We start from the raw sequence: 16,276 nt of genomic DNA, 5'->3' as shown, positions 1-16,276 counted from the left end.
CTCATCCACCGACAATTCTAATTTTATTGCCGACACCCCCAACCACCACTTTTTTCCTTCATTTCAGCACCGAACCTAACACGTACCGTTTCATCATATGAAGTGACAGTGTATGACATAAGCCAAAAACCCAGACAGACATCTGGAGAGGAAACGTGAAAATGTTACCAGCCCAAACTGGATTTAACCAGACTGCACAAAATAATTTTCATATGCAGCTCTATAATGTAACGCTGAATTCGAAAAATAAATCATAAGATATGGTGAATTTACACTGGTGCATGGGGCATATTATCCGATTGTTTTTTAACAGACCATCGAGCGGGCTTGCTGTAAATTTAGACCGTCCATCAGAAGTTTAGTTCATCACGAGCGGTCGGACGGCCGTATTTCATACACTGCTTTTAATAACACCCTGCCACAATTCGAAAGAACGTACGAAATTATAATAATAATTACAATATGAGAGAATCAAGAACATTATTCAGATAATTTTGTCTTTATCAAGTTTTGTATTTTTCTTTTCTTTTCACCCGACCGACCGATACATGTTCAGAATGTGCTGGCTACGTGTTACACATAAAATAAATTAAACCCTTACATATAAATGTTATACCTTCCTGTCGATTTCAATTAAGACGGTCCTGTCAGGGTTTGCGAGGTTCGTATAATGTGACAACTAGCTAGGATACTGTTTGTCAGCTTCATTTGAACCATAACAGATTCATGAATACGCATTGCAAATGAGAGTTCTGAAATTCTCGATATAATGATATGTACACTTTTGAATTGAAGACGTAAATTTTTCCGCGGACAGTTGATGAACTGGTTATTGGTCCTTCCAGAGAGAGAGAGAGAGAGAGAGAGAGAGAGAGAGAGAGAGAGAGAGAGAGAGAGAGAGAGAGAGAGAGATGAGAGAGAGAGAGAGAGAGAGAGAGAGAGAGAGAGAGAGAGAGAGAGAGAGAGAGAGAGAGAGAGAGAGAGAATTTGTGGCCAGTGAATAATTCACTATTGGGATCGATATATAAAAGGAAAAATAAAACAACGTCATTTGTTTACAAAGGAAAGCTATTAGATGTTGTTCCGAGGAGCCGATCAGCCTTGAGCACGTCTCGCGACCTCTGATCAAGATAATGGTCGACACTTTTTTCAGCGTACCACCTTTTCATAAGCATACTTGGTGTCATTACCTTCAGGTCTGTGAACGGTGATAGCTGATTTTTGCCACCTGTTTAAGATGTTTCTAGATGATCCGTTATTTTGTGCCTTGTCAACTGACACGCTACTGCATCGTTAGCCCCACTGTCTCCGCAAGTACGTGTCGATCGAATGGGTACCATGGAGCCATATATCACTCTCTCCCTCCCTCTCTCTCTCTCTCTCTCTCTCTCTCTCTCTCAAACACACACACATACACACACGCAGATACACAAGCCTTAAATCGGAATTTACCGATTGACACGTCAAGTCAAAAGAGTTGTCTCCCATTGACTGTATCAGGCAACACCTGATCGGGTTTGTCAAAAAGTAGTGTGCTTGCCTCTGTGTGTGTGCGGTGCGTGCGCTCGCGCGCTCTCTCCGGTATCCGTCAGTACCCATTGTTCCAATACATAACAAATATGTGTTACTTCGCGGAATATGATGATATCACATAGCTCTGATTGCTCGGGTTTAAATTGATCTTCAGCAAACCCATGCTTGCCAATTAAGAGACGACTCGCTGACTTATGATATTTGTTCATATCTCCATTGGGTAGATTGATGTCGATCACTGGATTGTCTGTTCCAGCCACGAATATTTACATACCGCCCCACACAGCACCAAGTCCCTCTTCGTCCTCCATATACCGTAATATCTCATTTATAGGTGTAAGTCAGTACCTCAGTATGTGCTGTGCTATTTGACTTACACCTATAAATGAGATATTACGGTTTGGGAGCGTAAAGGAATTGTTGTTGGTCCGATGGACCAGGGACTATAATTGTTTATTGAAGATAAAGTGTAGACCAACTCGCTGCAAACATGGATGTAGTGTTTTGTAAGTCAGAAGCGGTTGTTGCAAATAGACGTTCACCCTTCCTCCAGTTCAATATACGTAACAATCGGTGTGGTAGCTAAGTGGTCAGAGTGCTTGCTCGTCATGCGTAAGGCTGGGTTCGAATCTCACCATGGGTAGAATGAGTGAAATTTGTAACCCGCCGTGAGTGTAACACACTACTAATTTCTTTCATATCAAGGAGCTCTATGGAATAGTAGGTGCGTATGTGTAGGTGTTATGTGTGAGTGTGTGTGTGTGTTAGTTTTTATACCGCACTCAGCAATATTCCAGCTATATGGCTGCGGTCTGTAAATAATCGAGTCTGGACCAGACAATCCAGTGATCAACAACATGAGCATCGATCTGCGCAATTGGAAACCGATGACATGAGTCAACCAAGTCAGCGAGCCTGACCACCCGATCCCGTTAGTCGCCTCTTACGACAAGCATAGTCCCCATTTATGGCAAGCATGGGTTGCTGAAGGTCTGTTCTACCCCGACCTTCACGGGTCAGAACATGAAAGAACAAACCAAACAATGTATACGAGGCGGAATTGCACATCTCTAAAGACGAAGCACTCCATGTAAGTGTCACACTACTGATCCCGGTTGAAAGAGAACGGAAAAGCCAATACAAGACCATTTTTATCTTCATATTTTCAGCTGTACATTCAGAATTTTTGTCAATCAAAACTGATCTCTATGCACCAACACTTGTGTAAACATTTACATACGATTGGGCATATAAAGCATAAGGCTTTTTCTATCTATTTTTCTACTGTCTGAAGTTTACAATATTCTAATAATACATGCGCATTCCTGAAAAGTAGACTTGAAGTGAAACATATTTGTTAATAAATGTTAGCAAATTTGCAATTTAGTACTCAATTTTTAAATAACAAATATGCTGGAAGTACGAGAGATTTGCTTCCAATCGACAGTAAAGTCCTCACTTTTCTCTATACACTGACCCTAACATGTGATGTATTCATTCCAAATGTAACACATCAATCGAAATAGTGTTGTTCCTTGTCTCTTGTTATGATCTGGGGTAAAGCATTCTCCGTTTGCAACAGTTTTTCATGTCTTCAGAATATATGTTTTTCTGCAATAGTTTATAATATTGAGTTGATGCATATACCAGTCTGTGAATAACGGATATATTTCTTGTGATCTTAGAGGATTTACTCAGGTTAGGGGTCCGTGCTTATCGATCGGTCAGTTAATGTGGTTCTTCGCTCAAAAGCGGACTTGAACTGCAAACGAACTCAACGAACTAATCAAGACAGGATGCTCTATGAAAGATTCGCAATCAAAACATCATACCAACTCTGTGAGGTTTTTGGAGAATGTTTGTCCTAAAAAGAAAAAAAGGTTGTTTAGCAAACTCTAATTAAAATTTAAATACTGACACTGTTCCTTTTTTTGCATGAAGGAGGAGTGCAGAGAAAAGGGACAGCCATTTGCATGTGCACAAGTGCCGACAAAGTCACTGATTCATTAACATGGGCTGTGTCGTCTCCATCCTTTCTCGCACACCTGTCTGTCCCTTTTCTCCCTCGCAGCAAATAGTGACCGGTGTCAATATTTTAATGATTGTTTTTTAAACATTTTTTTCAATGTTTAGGAGAAATTAAATTCTTCAAAACCTGACAGAGTTGAATGATTCGATTAAGATCAGCGTTTCATTGAGTATTAGACTGTGATTTATTGGTTTTTAGCCAAAACGGTCTAAACCTGTGGGGATTCAACTCTTGAAGTCATAGTTACTCGTTTGTTTTAATCTATATTCATGACAGCATTATGTAGCAAGCGAATAACTGAACCAATAGTCTAGATCTAAATACAACATAAAAAAGCGTGATGGACAGAGCTTCGTATTGTGGCTAAAATGACTAGACATACTTTAGAAATCTCTCCATAGTACTACAAATAGCTAAAATTTAGTGAATGAGCCTGTCTCTGGTCATTGATCACTTAGACAACAAGGCAAAGCATGACATATGAAAAGATAGTGCGAAAAATATATGGATAACCAAACTCAAAATAGTGTGCTGATGATATTCGTTTAGCTATGCAGTGTGCTGAAGATGGAAGGGCTTTGTCGGCTTTTTTTGTATGTAATTATATCTGGTGAAGAAGGACAGTTACATTTGAGTTTATTCGAGTTTATTCGGTTGAGGGTCGCTTTGGCTGTTAGTTCGTCGTGAATTTTTGACAAACACATGGATGTTTTTGTCTAAAATAATCAGATTCTGTGTGGTGTATTATTGTTGTTCGACTTACGCAGTTTCCTTAGAAATGGGTATCGTTGTATTTAGTAAGGTAGCATTGTATTATGTTTTCATTGTGTTTGGTGATTCGCTTGTGGCATGTCTCGGTTGAAGTCAGTGCGTTATGGGCCCCGGTTAGAGGGCCCTTGAGTCGCACTATTGTGCTCATATCCTTTACCATAAAGTTGTGTCTTTATTGGTTTTTATTTATTTATTTATTTATTTATTTATTTATTTATTTATTTATTTATTTTTATCTTTTGGTGTGGTGTTATACAGCTCGTTTATGATCCAAGGGTTGTTTGGGAGGATGCCCAGAATATTACTGTCAGCTCTTTATGGAGCATGTGCTGGGGGTCATGCCTGTAGGGATATGTGTGGAGTGCCTTACTGTATGCGCGGGACTGCTTTAGGTAGCGAGTGAGATGATGATTTTTGAGGAATACCAGGTACACTGTGAATGAAAACCCCTTAAATTTATGTACAAATAAAACGACCTCCTGCATTTGATGTACAATATCACTGCCGCCACCACCACCCTAAACCCTCCCACCGTTTTAATCACAATATTGTTACTTTTATGTACACAATTTCTGACCTCCACGTCTAATGCATATGTACAAAGTTAACTTTGGGAACACTCACCTCCCCAGAATATAAAGGCTGCCCCCCCACCCCAACCCCACCTAAACCCCACCTATTTATTTTAACGGCCCCTTAAATGTCATACAGATAATACATGCCATATAGAAATGGTAGAAATGTGCATATAACAATAGAGAAACTCTCCCCGCTGTGGCCACTCTCTCACAAGGGCTTTGACAAAAATAAATATACAGCTGTAATGAATATGTGCTAAGGATGAAAAAATTAAAACAATTTTCATATTATTATGATTTTGTGTAAGGTCGTTATATTCCGAGGATATAAGATATACGGTACACTAACACAAGCAATTACATATTATATATTTTTAACATAATTATAAAATGAATAACACGTGTATGTGAACATGTATAACGTTGGTAAAAATGCGCGGTAATATGAGCGAAAAACGCTTTTGTCGTATATATATTTTACAAACTATTTTACCTCAGAAAAAAGGATACCAGGGGCATGCATTAATTAGGCTTTCCATCTGATTCACTGTTAACAAGAACAATGGGCAATTCGTGAGAAAAAAAGCACTATAGCATCGACACACGTAATCAATACAATATTTACAATATCTTTCTGTTGGGGGAGCAGAGGGATTTCTGTATCTGCCACTTTCCAAGGTAAGATTGCAGCGGTGGGTTACCAAATGGTAAAGGTGATTGCTCGTCACTCCGAAGCCCCGGGTTCAATTCAAAACAAAACACAATGTGTGACGTGTATTTCTGGTGTCTCACGCACTGTTATTGGTGGAATATTGGTAAAAGTGGCGTAAAATAAATTCACTCACTCACAAATTCACTCCAAAAGAAGAGAAACTTTCATTACTATGCCATTTTAGGATTTTTGTATCAGCACATTAAGCCAAACCATATCGAAAGCTTTTGAAACTTCCAGGAATGTGCTCGTAGTAAATTGGCGTCCCAGTTGATCAGGATTTAAATCCTGCTCTCGGTAGTTAGTGTTACAGAAGGTAGCCCTGGTCCTAGCCCTGCTCATTAAATTATCTGTATATCAAAGTAGTGTTGGGACTGCATCAGGAACCGGAAGAGGTTACTTCTGACTGCATCTGTCTGTATTGGTTCTAACATTGGTATTCCTTTCGTGAAGTCGTAACCAAATAGACTAGGATTATAAGTGTGTTTGGAGTGAGTGAGTGAACATAGTTTCACGCCACTCTCAGCACTATTCCAGCTATATTTTGGTGCTCTGTAAATAGTCGATTCAGGTGAGGCAGACACACCAGTGATCAACAGCATGATCTTCGAACGACGCAGATGGGACACAATGACATGTGTCAACCAAGTCAGGGAGCCTGACCACCCGATGCCGTTATTCGCCTCTGACGACACGCATGGGTTACTCAAGAACAATTCCAATCCAGATCTAAGAGTAAGGGGATTTTCTTCATGATTTGATACGAAACGAGAATCTCAGTCAATCGGCATTGATACGGATACCCGGTAGCATGGTATTCTGCAAATGCTAAACTCAGAACGTGTTTAAATTGAACGATACAGCCAATTACCCTACCATAAGAAACCCGCCTTTGCATTTTTGAGACGTGGATTCCGCAAGATGGAGATGGAAGCGGTCTGATGTTGTAATCTCCCGGTCCCCGCTAACATACGTTTTAGTCAGTTTGGTTCCAATCGTGTTGAAGACAAAGAAGATGAAACCATTTTCTTTATTCTTCAACACGTCGGCGACATAGTGAACTTCCGATTGTACTGCCAACAAGTGAACTAAATTCCTCAGTAACAATATTGTAGTCCAGTCATTAGATGCAACTGTACATCTCTGTAATAGCTCTTTCGCTTCAAAAACCTTACACACGCTTCTGACTGATCATTTATAATCGATAATAAACATATCCTGAGATCAAATGTTTATGAAAAAAAAACATTGACAAACAGCATTTCCTTTTTGTCATTGTTTTATACATAACATATTTATGTGCAAGATTTTTTTCCTTATCGATGTCCAAGACATCTTCATTTACACGACTTTACTTTTGGTTAGGTGTATGAAATATACGTGGTCGAGTATTTACCTCTATTGTACCATCTATGTCGTGTCGGAAATTTGCTCGTCCCTACCCTTGGAATTCTGGAGGGACCTTCTTGGATGTACGGAGATACCCTCACGATTGCATCATCCCACCTCACGTCCACAACACACCCAAAACATCATTCCATTATCACGTAGATAAACTTACTGTTGACAAAGGGAAACGCGAGGCGACTCGTACAGCCCGGTCTCTGCCGAGTCTGGAATTACAATATGCAAACGCGCAGGTTAGGGCTTATTTGGTGTTTTTGTGCGTTTTCTAAAGTTTAAACTATGCATATACTTGTTCTTTCTCTATTGTGTAATTTACGTATGGTGTGTATGTACACCAATGTAGCCTACGGGCATTGAGGGACAGCCGTATATGTGTTTTAATGAATAGGCACGTTATAAATATTTACATGCACGTACATATTCTTGCGTAACTTCAATATCAAAATATAGAAAATATACCACTTCTACTAAAGGAATCTTGTTTATTTTAAGATAATGGTTACTGCTGGGGGTAGTGTGTGTGTGTGTGGGGGGGGGGGGGATTGTTTATTCGTGTAGAGTTCAAACGCAGTGTACTTACCATTTCCGGCTGTGAAAAATGGTCGCGGACTGTTATGTTCTTCGCGGAAAATAGAACGCTTCCGGCGACGAGTTGGACGCGGATTATACGAGATGTCATTTAGGCTGTCACACGAGGCGTCTCCACAGTCACTGTAGTAGCCATATGAATAGCTCACCGGAGGTGGAAGGATGTATTTAGAGATACTGAAATATGTATTTCTTTAAACAAAGAAACACTTCTTGTTTGATACAGTACGACGCGTTAAGAACCTTTGAGGGTAATTTTATGAACCGTTAAGGATACGGTCGGGAGGAAGACTACTTTTAGGTTCAAGTATTTGAACACCATAGTGGTAGCGAGTCGCGTAAAGGTTAGTATTTGTGGATGTCAACTTCTCTATTTTGAGGAACACGACCTTTCGGAATATATGATTACTATTTTATCATCTGATCTCCGAAACGTCGTGATCCTCAGAATAAAGAAGTTAATATCTATAAACACTCGCCTTTTAATACTTAGGTTGCAGGGGTTTATAGTAGTAACTGTCGTGTTGCGTTTATGTAGGTTTTAAATAATATACGCTCCAAAGTAATGCCAATCCCTGTCAGATTTTAACTTTTCTGAATGCGACACATTTACTATTAACTGATCACCAGCGTTCAGTCGGACCAGCACGTGGATATCACTGGAGTATTCCAGACTTGATCCGTCGATTATATCATTCTTGTTTTCAGTCACTGTGTTTCTCGATACAGTTTCCAGTTGTTGGCTGGCGGCATTGTACCTTGTTATGCTGTGGTGGAAATCTATCTCGGGATCTGAGCGACGATTTTTTTCTGTGTAGAATTTCATATGGTCATAAACAACATACACTCCACCGGTCGGGACTACAATACTTCCGTTTTCGTACGTCATTCCATTGTACAAGTACTGCCTGCCGCCTGGTCCTAAGAAAGGCATCCAGTTCCTGACTGCAGTGGATGAAGGGTTATCTGTTAAGAAGGCACAAGTTGACAGATGTCAGTACCACAGATTTGTGTGTGAGTGAGTTTAGTTTTACGCCGCTTTTAGCAATATTCCAGCATTATCACGGCGCGGCACACCAGATATGGGCTTCACGCATTGCGCCCCCGTTGGATTTTACAGATTTAGTGGTGGCCAAGGATTTATATTAATACATGCGAGACAGGATTTGGATTATGTGCGTGGCTCATGCAAACAAATCAACCTCAAAACTCGGTTCATATCAAAACTATGTAGCAGTAGTAACTGGATGGATCACAAAAGAAAAAAATGCATTTGTCCTTTGAGTCCGGGCACGTCACCACGATATGGCATGGCAATACATGATACAGTTCTTCTTTCTTATTACTGACCGACCCGAAATTTCGACCCGACTATAAAATGTGAAAATAAATTTAATTGTTTTTTTCTTTTTACAAGGTGACGGGAAACAAGCATAAGTTTTATGTGACTTAACAAACTGATAGTGAATCAAGCAGTCCTAATTAATGGCTTGTCAGGTACAAAACTGTTTTGTGACAACCATTTGCTCGAGGAAAGTCTACAGGGTGATGATTTTTTACACGTGAGTATGTAAAGTTTCATCGATATTACAAGAAAGTCCAAGCAGGGTGTGTCACGTATCTGGTTTGGTGGTGCTGAATGTCCAGTTGTGTCCTTCCTTGTTTCCATTCCATGTTAGCAACTGAGCGACAAAATATTCTTTTCAAAGCGTTTTCTTTCACTTAAGGGCTCTACGCGTGGCATTAATTCGTTTTTGATTAAACGCACTCAAGCTCGATATGGCTGATAAAAAAATGAACGGGGTGCTTCGTCACGTACTTGTGACGTGAAGGGGAATATGATACCTCTGTCCTCTCGACAAGCTGAAATCATTGTTTTAAGGCATGTTCGTTGCACAAATTCGCTTGACGAAATTAAATTCACCAATGAAATCACATTTTCAAATACGACCCGTGAACATAGCGGTAGCAGTCTGACCAGACTCCCAGACTCGAATATATACTCTTCAAAAAAAAAAAAAAAAAAAGAGTAGGGGAACGATTAAAAACGTTTAGGAGATTTTTCGGAGTCAGCCATTGTTGATGTGATACCATTGAATGTTTTGAGAGCGCATCATCGTTTGCACTTCTTGACAACCTAAGGAATGGAGTCACTTTTGTTGATTGGTGTATGGTATGTAATTTGCATATATACGATATTCATTTTAAAACAAACGACTAGAAACAAACACTAACAAATGTGTGATGCAAGATGAGTGAGTTCTAAGTGATTTCTCGACCTTCTTGAAAACAACCCTGTCAAAATCAAGACTGGAACCCACGCACGTCTATGGGGCTACTGCTTTGTGCACGTTCATATCATGCGTTGTGTTTAGGGATGGTAATGAGGGAAATGGTGGTGCGTTCTTAGGATGTCTGTCCTTGAAACGTTTGTTAACGTTTACATTTCCTATCCAAATTGAAAGTTCAGGTTCCCCTTCTTCTTTTTTGAAGAGTATATACAGGACGCCACCAAATAGTGAAATATTGCCGAATGTGGCCATATTTACAAACGATTGCTCAATTCTTATGGATGCTGAATAGTAACATCTTGGAGAGGCAACGTACGTAACGATGGTGAGCTGAGAAACAAGACAATGATAACATTAGTGATACATACCTGCATTGTTATTATCAAAATCAAGTCCTGTAAAGAATGCAATAGGTTTCAAGATGTTCCAGTGTTCTTGTGTCCTGATCGCTTGTGGACCTGTATAAAACCAAACAGTAATATCACTTCCCTTGAAACATGCCTTTCAAATCAATGTACGTTGCACTGGAAACTCTATAATGTACAAACCCTTTTCATAGTTGAGAAAATAACATTCGTCAACAGATATATCATCTCTGTAAGCTTTACAATTCGCAGGAAATCTGGCGGACGGTGTATGTTTAATGCAAAATGTGTCAACTTACTGGGAGAGTGTCGAAGCACGGTCTGTTTTTGGATGTGTGCATAAATCTGCAACAATCATTATGTTATCATTGACATGCTCTTTCATTTGAAGAGTAAACGACGTTTTCATACAATTGCAGCCTCACAGATGCACCAGTTCTCAGCGATAACACATGGTCATATTTAATATCTTTACTTTCGTTTTGAACTGTTAACAAACAAATACAGACACTTAGAGTTATTATGTCGATACTGTAACAAATCATTAATGCAATAGCTTCTGAAAGTCTGTCACACAGACACTGAAACAAGGTTTGACATATCCAAGAAGACCAAAGCTAGTCTAAGTCCAGTGTATGTAAAGGAAATCTCGGGGCTCCTATTCATTATATTTTGAAAATTATGAACTGTTACTTTTCTGTAAAAATATGTTTAATGCAGAGATAAGTTTCTAGGCAAGGTATTCTGTTAGCAGCAAACTTTGAACGCACTTCACGATATACATTTTACGACTGAGTAAAAAGCTTCTAAGTCTCTTCAACAGAATTTGAATCGGTATATATTATTGTAGATTCGTACTTCCTCGAGGTGTTCCTTCAACTTATCTGCAGTGCTCCGAGAAGTGGCCGAGGGAAAACTTTCCTGCTGGGTTGTCACCACCAAGCAAATAACGACGATCCCCACCGCTATGTTGAGGGTGAGCACAACTCCCACAACAACTGTACACTTTCGCATGATGTTTCATTTGGCCATTGTTGGCATTTTCTAAAAAAGACATTGGAGAGAAAAGAGTGAGTATGTGAGTTAGTAAGTGAGTGAGTGAGTATGTGGGTTGGTGAGTGAATGAGTGGGTGAGTGAGTTCGTGAGTTCGTGAGTGAGTGAAAACTAAAAGTCACATCGACAGTAAACTAAAAACATCAGCCTAACACACAACCATATGTCGTCGACAGCCTTTTATTTCCCAGAAGACTGCTTCTCCACTGTCCGCATGCAGAAAGGTGTACGTGCAACCCCTATTTGGCTATCTGCCAAATCACGTACGTTCCATGCCTATGACACTTCCATGTCACCACCCGACTATGTCGGACGTGCAACATTAGATAATGTTGTAATCTTGCTAATTCACAGGTAAGCACCCTCTCTACATCTATTCTTTCTACATCTATATCATTGCTAGTGTGCATATATTACTATCATCAACACGGTAATAACATTTTGTTAAGTTAGTAATAGTAATAAATCGCGACCGCATAATATAAACATATTTTAGCAGATCACTTACTAACTTAAAACACTAGCATTGCACGTAGGACAGTGTGTGAATGATTATACATCTACTGTATATCAAATCATCAATTTTATGTTATACAGACTAATGGGTGACGTCACATCAGCTCTACATATCCTACACGAAGCGCTAATGCGTCACGTCATATATATTTTAGCACTTACACATCTATAGCATAATCATTAAATTCCAAGCTTATACGTGTAATTGTATTGTTTATGGCCTATGTATACATATATTCGACTTCCATGTCACCATCCGATTATGTCAGACGTGCAATCGTTGTAATTCACATTCAATAAACTGGTTCATATCTTAAGCGACGTTCCCCGTCTCATCATGTATTGTCCATGGGACATTTCAAGACCAGAACCTGTGACACATACAATGGCTATAGCTTGCCGACAACTGAAGGTCGATCGCCACACCAGGGACCATGGGGATGTGCCATGAAATAAGCCATGTATACAGTTGCCGGCCATCGTTGTTTGTGTATCTAACAGCAGACACAAAACATCACCACACACACATATGTGGTGCTTTGTAAACAGCAAATAAATGCCTTCGTATTGCAAGTCACATTGTCCTGTTTCAGCAAAGGGAAATGACCCAAGCAGACAAGTACTGATCACTATCTAAATACGTTTGATCAATATTATTGTGTCTTTAAATCCAAGTAATATATACGTGAAATCGAAGTAATCTGACAGGGAGGTCTCTGACGGGAATATCGATTTTACACCATAGTCTGTTTACTAGGGTTTCCTATTCTCGCGGTACTTACAGAGATCGGCTGGAAAAATAATACAAAAAGTTGTTTTCGTATGAATGCTTGTTGTTTTTATACGAAGGGACCCCCCCCTCTAACATCTTCATCTATCAACCGTCTGATCCATCAGGCGTATTACCACTCCTGAGCTCTGTGAAAAACAAGGTCGTCCTCCATTGACTTAATGAGGCATTACCTGTTATCGCTGCATAAAGAGGAAGTACCGTTATGAAGAGTAAGGAATTCGAAGAGGAAGATATCCTGTCGGAAAGGGGGAAGTGGGGACGTTATGATGTTGGTAAAAACTCACAATATTCCTTACAATACAAAAATTTGATTATTCACAGATTTGGGCCATTACCTAGTTACCAGTCAGTGATGTAATTAACCGTTCAGTATCACACATAAGCGATGTCGGCAAGAAACGTGTTTACCCCGACGATAGGAAACCCCCGAGAATAGGAGACGAACTCCAGCACGTTATTCATGGCTGAACCTGAACTGTCACATGTGACAAGATATGAGGACGTCTTCTTGACTTAATTATAACTCTAATGATACAGCCCAGTTTGCGTCACTAGGAGTCATACGTTTCGTTGTAATTTTCAAATTTGACATTATTTGTTCATGAAAATGTTTTTCATCGTCCGGAGAACATGATCTACGTTCAGGAATGACTTCACGATAACAAGACTGAATTAACGGCCCTGCAAAAACATCATTCGTGCTATCACGCGAGACCGAAACACAGGAGAGCGAAATTCTGCTATATTTAGTACAACATTATCCGTCCTAGGTAGCAGCTGTCACAGTGTTCACAAGATCGATACACATCTATTAATACAACTTAAATAGTTTTCACGGAGGGGATTCCCCTCCTATTTTTAGATCTTTCTGGTTTTTCCAAAGTACATACTTAATGCCAGCTTGGCTCTTTATTTAGACTGTGACAAGTTTTGCAACTGCGCAGCATATAACCTAGATAGTGCTCCAAGAAATAGTCCCTCTTTATAACTGTTATAACGAAAACAATTTACATCATGTGCCGGAGTTGTATAATTTTCAACATTTCATACTTGCCAGGGAATGTGTGATCACATACGTGTCAATCAATAAGACACGTTTATTTATAACTGATTACTCAGACAGCGTAGTTTCTCTTGATTCCACCAACAGTGAAATCTTACTTATTTGTACACCGTGTGTCCGGATTAAACGGTTTTTTTCTGAACGTTGCAAAATAAATTTAGAAAGACAAATCCTTACCTCTTTCACATACTGCGTGCGACCAGAAGTAAACTTATGGAACAGTAGGATTAAGTCACCGATAAAAATAACAATATAGTTCGCTTCATTTCTTGTAATGGGTTCCTTTGTACATGATATTGACGATGTTGATGCAATGAATTAGGACCTGCTTGTGTTTAACTTCAGTGATGTGAAATATTGGTCTTTTCTGTAAAACATAAAGAGAGTAAACATTGCATCACCTTATGTCTCTCTAGCGCACTTATAGGTCAAACAACGCCTAGTGCGCGCTTGTATCAGTGTTTCTAGTGCTAGTAACAACGCGGGCGGTATACAGCGATGCAGTCCTCGCCGTAAGGACATGCTCAATGCTTGTACAGAATGAGGGAGATTATTACGTAGGATAACCTAAGATTATCCAAGCGGATCATATATTCTGCTGGGTGAACTGAGCTGACATATGCACCCAGTGAACTGGTGATTTATATTAATAATATAATATATCGTTATGGTTATGGCGCTCTAGTACGTGTGAGTTTTCTAAAGTTGCATTTGTCACGGTACTGAAGGGTCTCATCAAGTAACGGTCAAGACTCGACGTCTAACTCTTCGACATGGTACCTCACTGGGTCAGCATTCTAATTTTTACACACTGTCAACAGCCACAATCGATGACAGATGCATAACATTCAAACTATTCGGTAATGTTCTATAAGTATAATTTGTAAGTGTAATATCAGCAGGAGACAAGTGAAGATTAGAAATGGTCTTCAGCAACTCGCAGGCTTGTCGTAGGCGGCGACTAACGGGATCGGGTAGTCAGACTCAAGGAACCTACGATTAAGAACCAGGTAGACTTAAATTTACATGGAATGTTTTAGAACTTCCATACAATCTCAGGAGGACAAGAAGTTTACAATACTTCAACCCCCTTTGAGGTTACAGCCACTAACAATTCTAGTTAATAATCTAAACTACCACCCTTTAAATTGCATCGGTCTACAGAACATATTACTCGAAATTCAACAATGGAATTTATTTCCTTTAAAAACCAATAATGAAATGAGGACTAACTGTGTTAACTGCTTTTACAGTAAAATATTTATCCCTTATGATGAAGACTTCAACACAGTCAAGGAAACACGTCATCAAAATAAATAATAATTAATCAATTCACATCAAACGTCTGCCGAGAGATTAGCAACTTAGTCGTGCGGTAAATAAACCTGACGTGAAACATGAACATGCGTTCGGAAAACTGTATCATTTTCCAATGGGATTCCATGAGAATGCTCAGGCGGCGTGGTGTCCAGCTAAGCGAAAACAATTACTAACGGCAAGTTCCGTTTCACCCGAAGTTCCGTCCGAAAGGCTTGATTTCTGGATATTTCTGGTCCGAATAAACAGGTTTCCTCTGTTCATGAATATTCATGAATTCGTCATAGGGAATACATACAGAGAGATTTGATTTTCTGCACCCCGTGCGTTAGTTCGATGAGGGGAGTATGCAGATGCCATTACTAGCAACAGCGCAGCCCAATCACACACGACTCTATTCTTATCCTAGCTGTCGATATGAGGTAAGAGGCGGTCAAAACAACTGCATCATTTACGCGTTTCGTCAAGAAAATAATCAAGAAAAACACTTTATCCAGCTTCCAAGTATTCAAAATATTATTCAGACAACTAGCATTTGTTTGTATGCTCAACTGACGTTCATTCCTTGCTGACGATAGGAACACATTTGAATTTACTAACCTTGAATATGTCGTCATCAAAAGCCGCGCAAGAATACATTCGTGCCGCAGCACTACTGCGTTATATCATTTTAAATTAATTTTAAAATATTGATCTGTTTAATTTGGGATGATCATTTTAGATAAGTTAAAATTTCAAACATTGCCATAACAAAGATGAGGTATTGATAAAAAATAATTTCTATGTCCAACCAGCGTGGTGATCTGCGGTTACTGCCTTCGATTTGTGCAGTTACAGTGACGTCACAATGAGCTATACTGTGACTTATTCATGCATATTCATGAACAGAGGAGCCTGTTTATTTGGACCCCGTATATCCAGAAACCCCGCCTTTCGGACGCATTTTAGGGTGAAACGGAACTTTTCTCTTTTTTTTTATTATTCATTCAACTCAGTAGACAGTTACACAAATAAATGATGCAACAGCACAAGTACACAATAAGACAAAAGTTCATATGGATTTGCCATTAGTAATTGTACTAGCTTTGTTGGACACCGCGCCTCTGTATCATTCTCATTGATTTCAATCGGATAATGATGCAGGTTTTCGTGTTGTCATTGCAGAAGCAGTGAATGGCTTATTGTACAACGGGTTCGCTTGTCAAACGGAAAGAGCTTTGATTTGATTTGATTTGATTTGATTTTTATTTATTTTATTT

The 16,276-nt window shown here is 39.4% G+C and overlaps 1 protein-coding gene across 2 annotated transcripts; it reads right to left on the bottom strand.

Annotated features, from left to right (window-relative positions):
* Positions 1-4,512: 4,512 nt before the first annotated feature.
* On the bottom strand, positions 4,513-15,671 carry LOC137281548 (uncharacterized). 2 transcript variants are annotated; one of them, XM_067812847.1, is made up of 5 exons: positions 15,618-15,671; positions 11,133-11,318; positions 10,574-10,619; positions 10,278-10,367; positions 4,513-8,584 (listed from the first exon to the last, which is right to left on the bottom strand). In XM_067812847.1, exons 2-5 carry the CDS (start codon positions 11,286-11,288, stop codon positions 8,160-8,162), a joined length of 717 nt encoding a protein of 238 aa, XP_067668948.1. In that variant the 5' UTR covers positions 11,289-11,318; positions 15,618-15,671; the 3' UTR covers positions 4,513-8,159. The 2 variants fall into 2 exon arrangements, with proteins under 2 accessions (XP_067668948.1, XP_067668949.1); XM_067812848.1 differs by lacking the exon at positions 15,618-15,671 and adding an exon at positions 13,878-13,930.
* Positions 15,672-16,276: the final 605 nt, after the last annotated feature.

This window comes from Haliotis asinina, chromosome 4 (assembly GCF_037392515.1).
Source record: "Haliotis asinina isolate JCU_RB_2024 chromosome 4, JCU_Hal_asi_v2, whole genome shotgun sequence".
Taxonomy (NCBI): domain Eukaryota; kingdom Metazoa; phylum Mollusca; class Gastropoda; order Lepetellida; family Haliotidae; genus Haliotis; species Haliotis asinina.
Note: the sequence above shows the minus strand (reverse complement) of the source record. Positions and strands in the feature narration are given on the sequence as shown.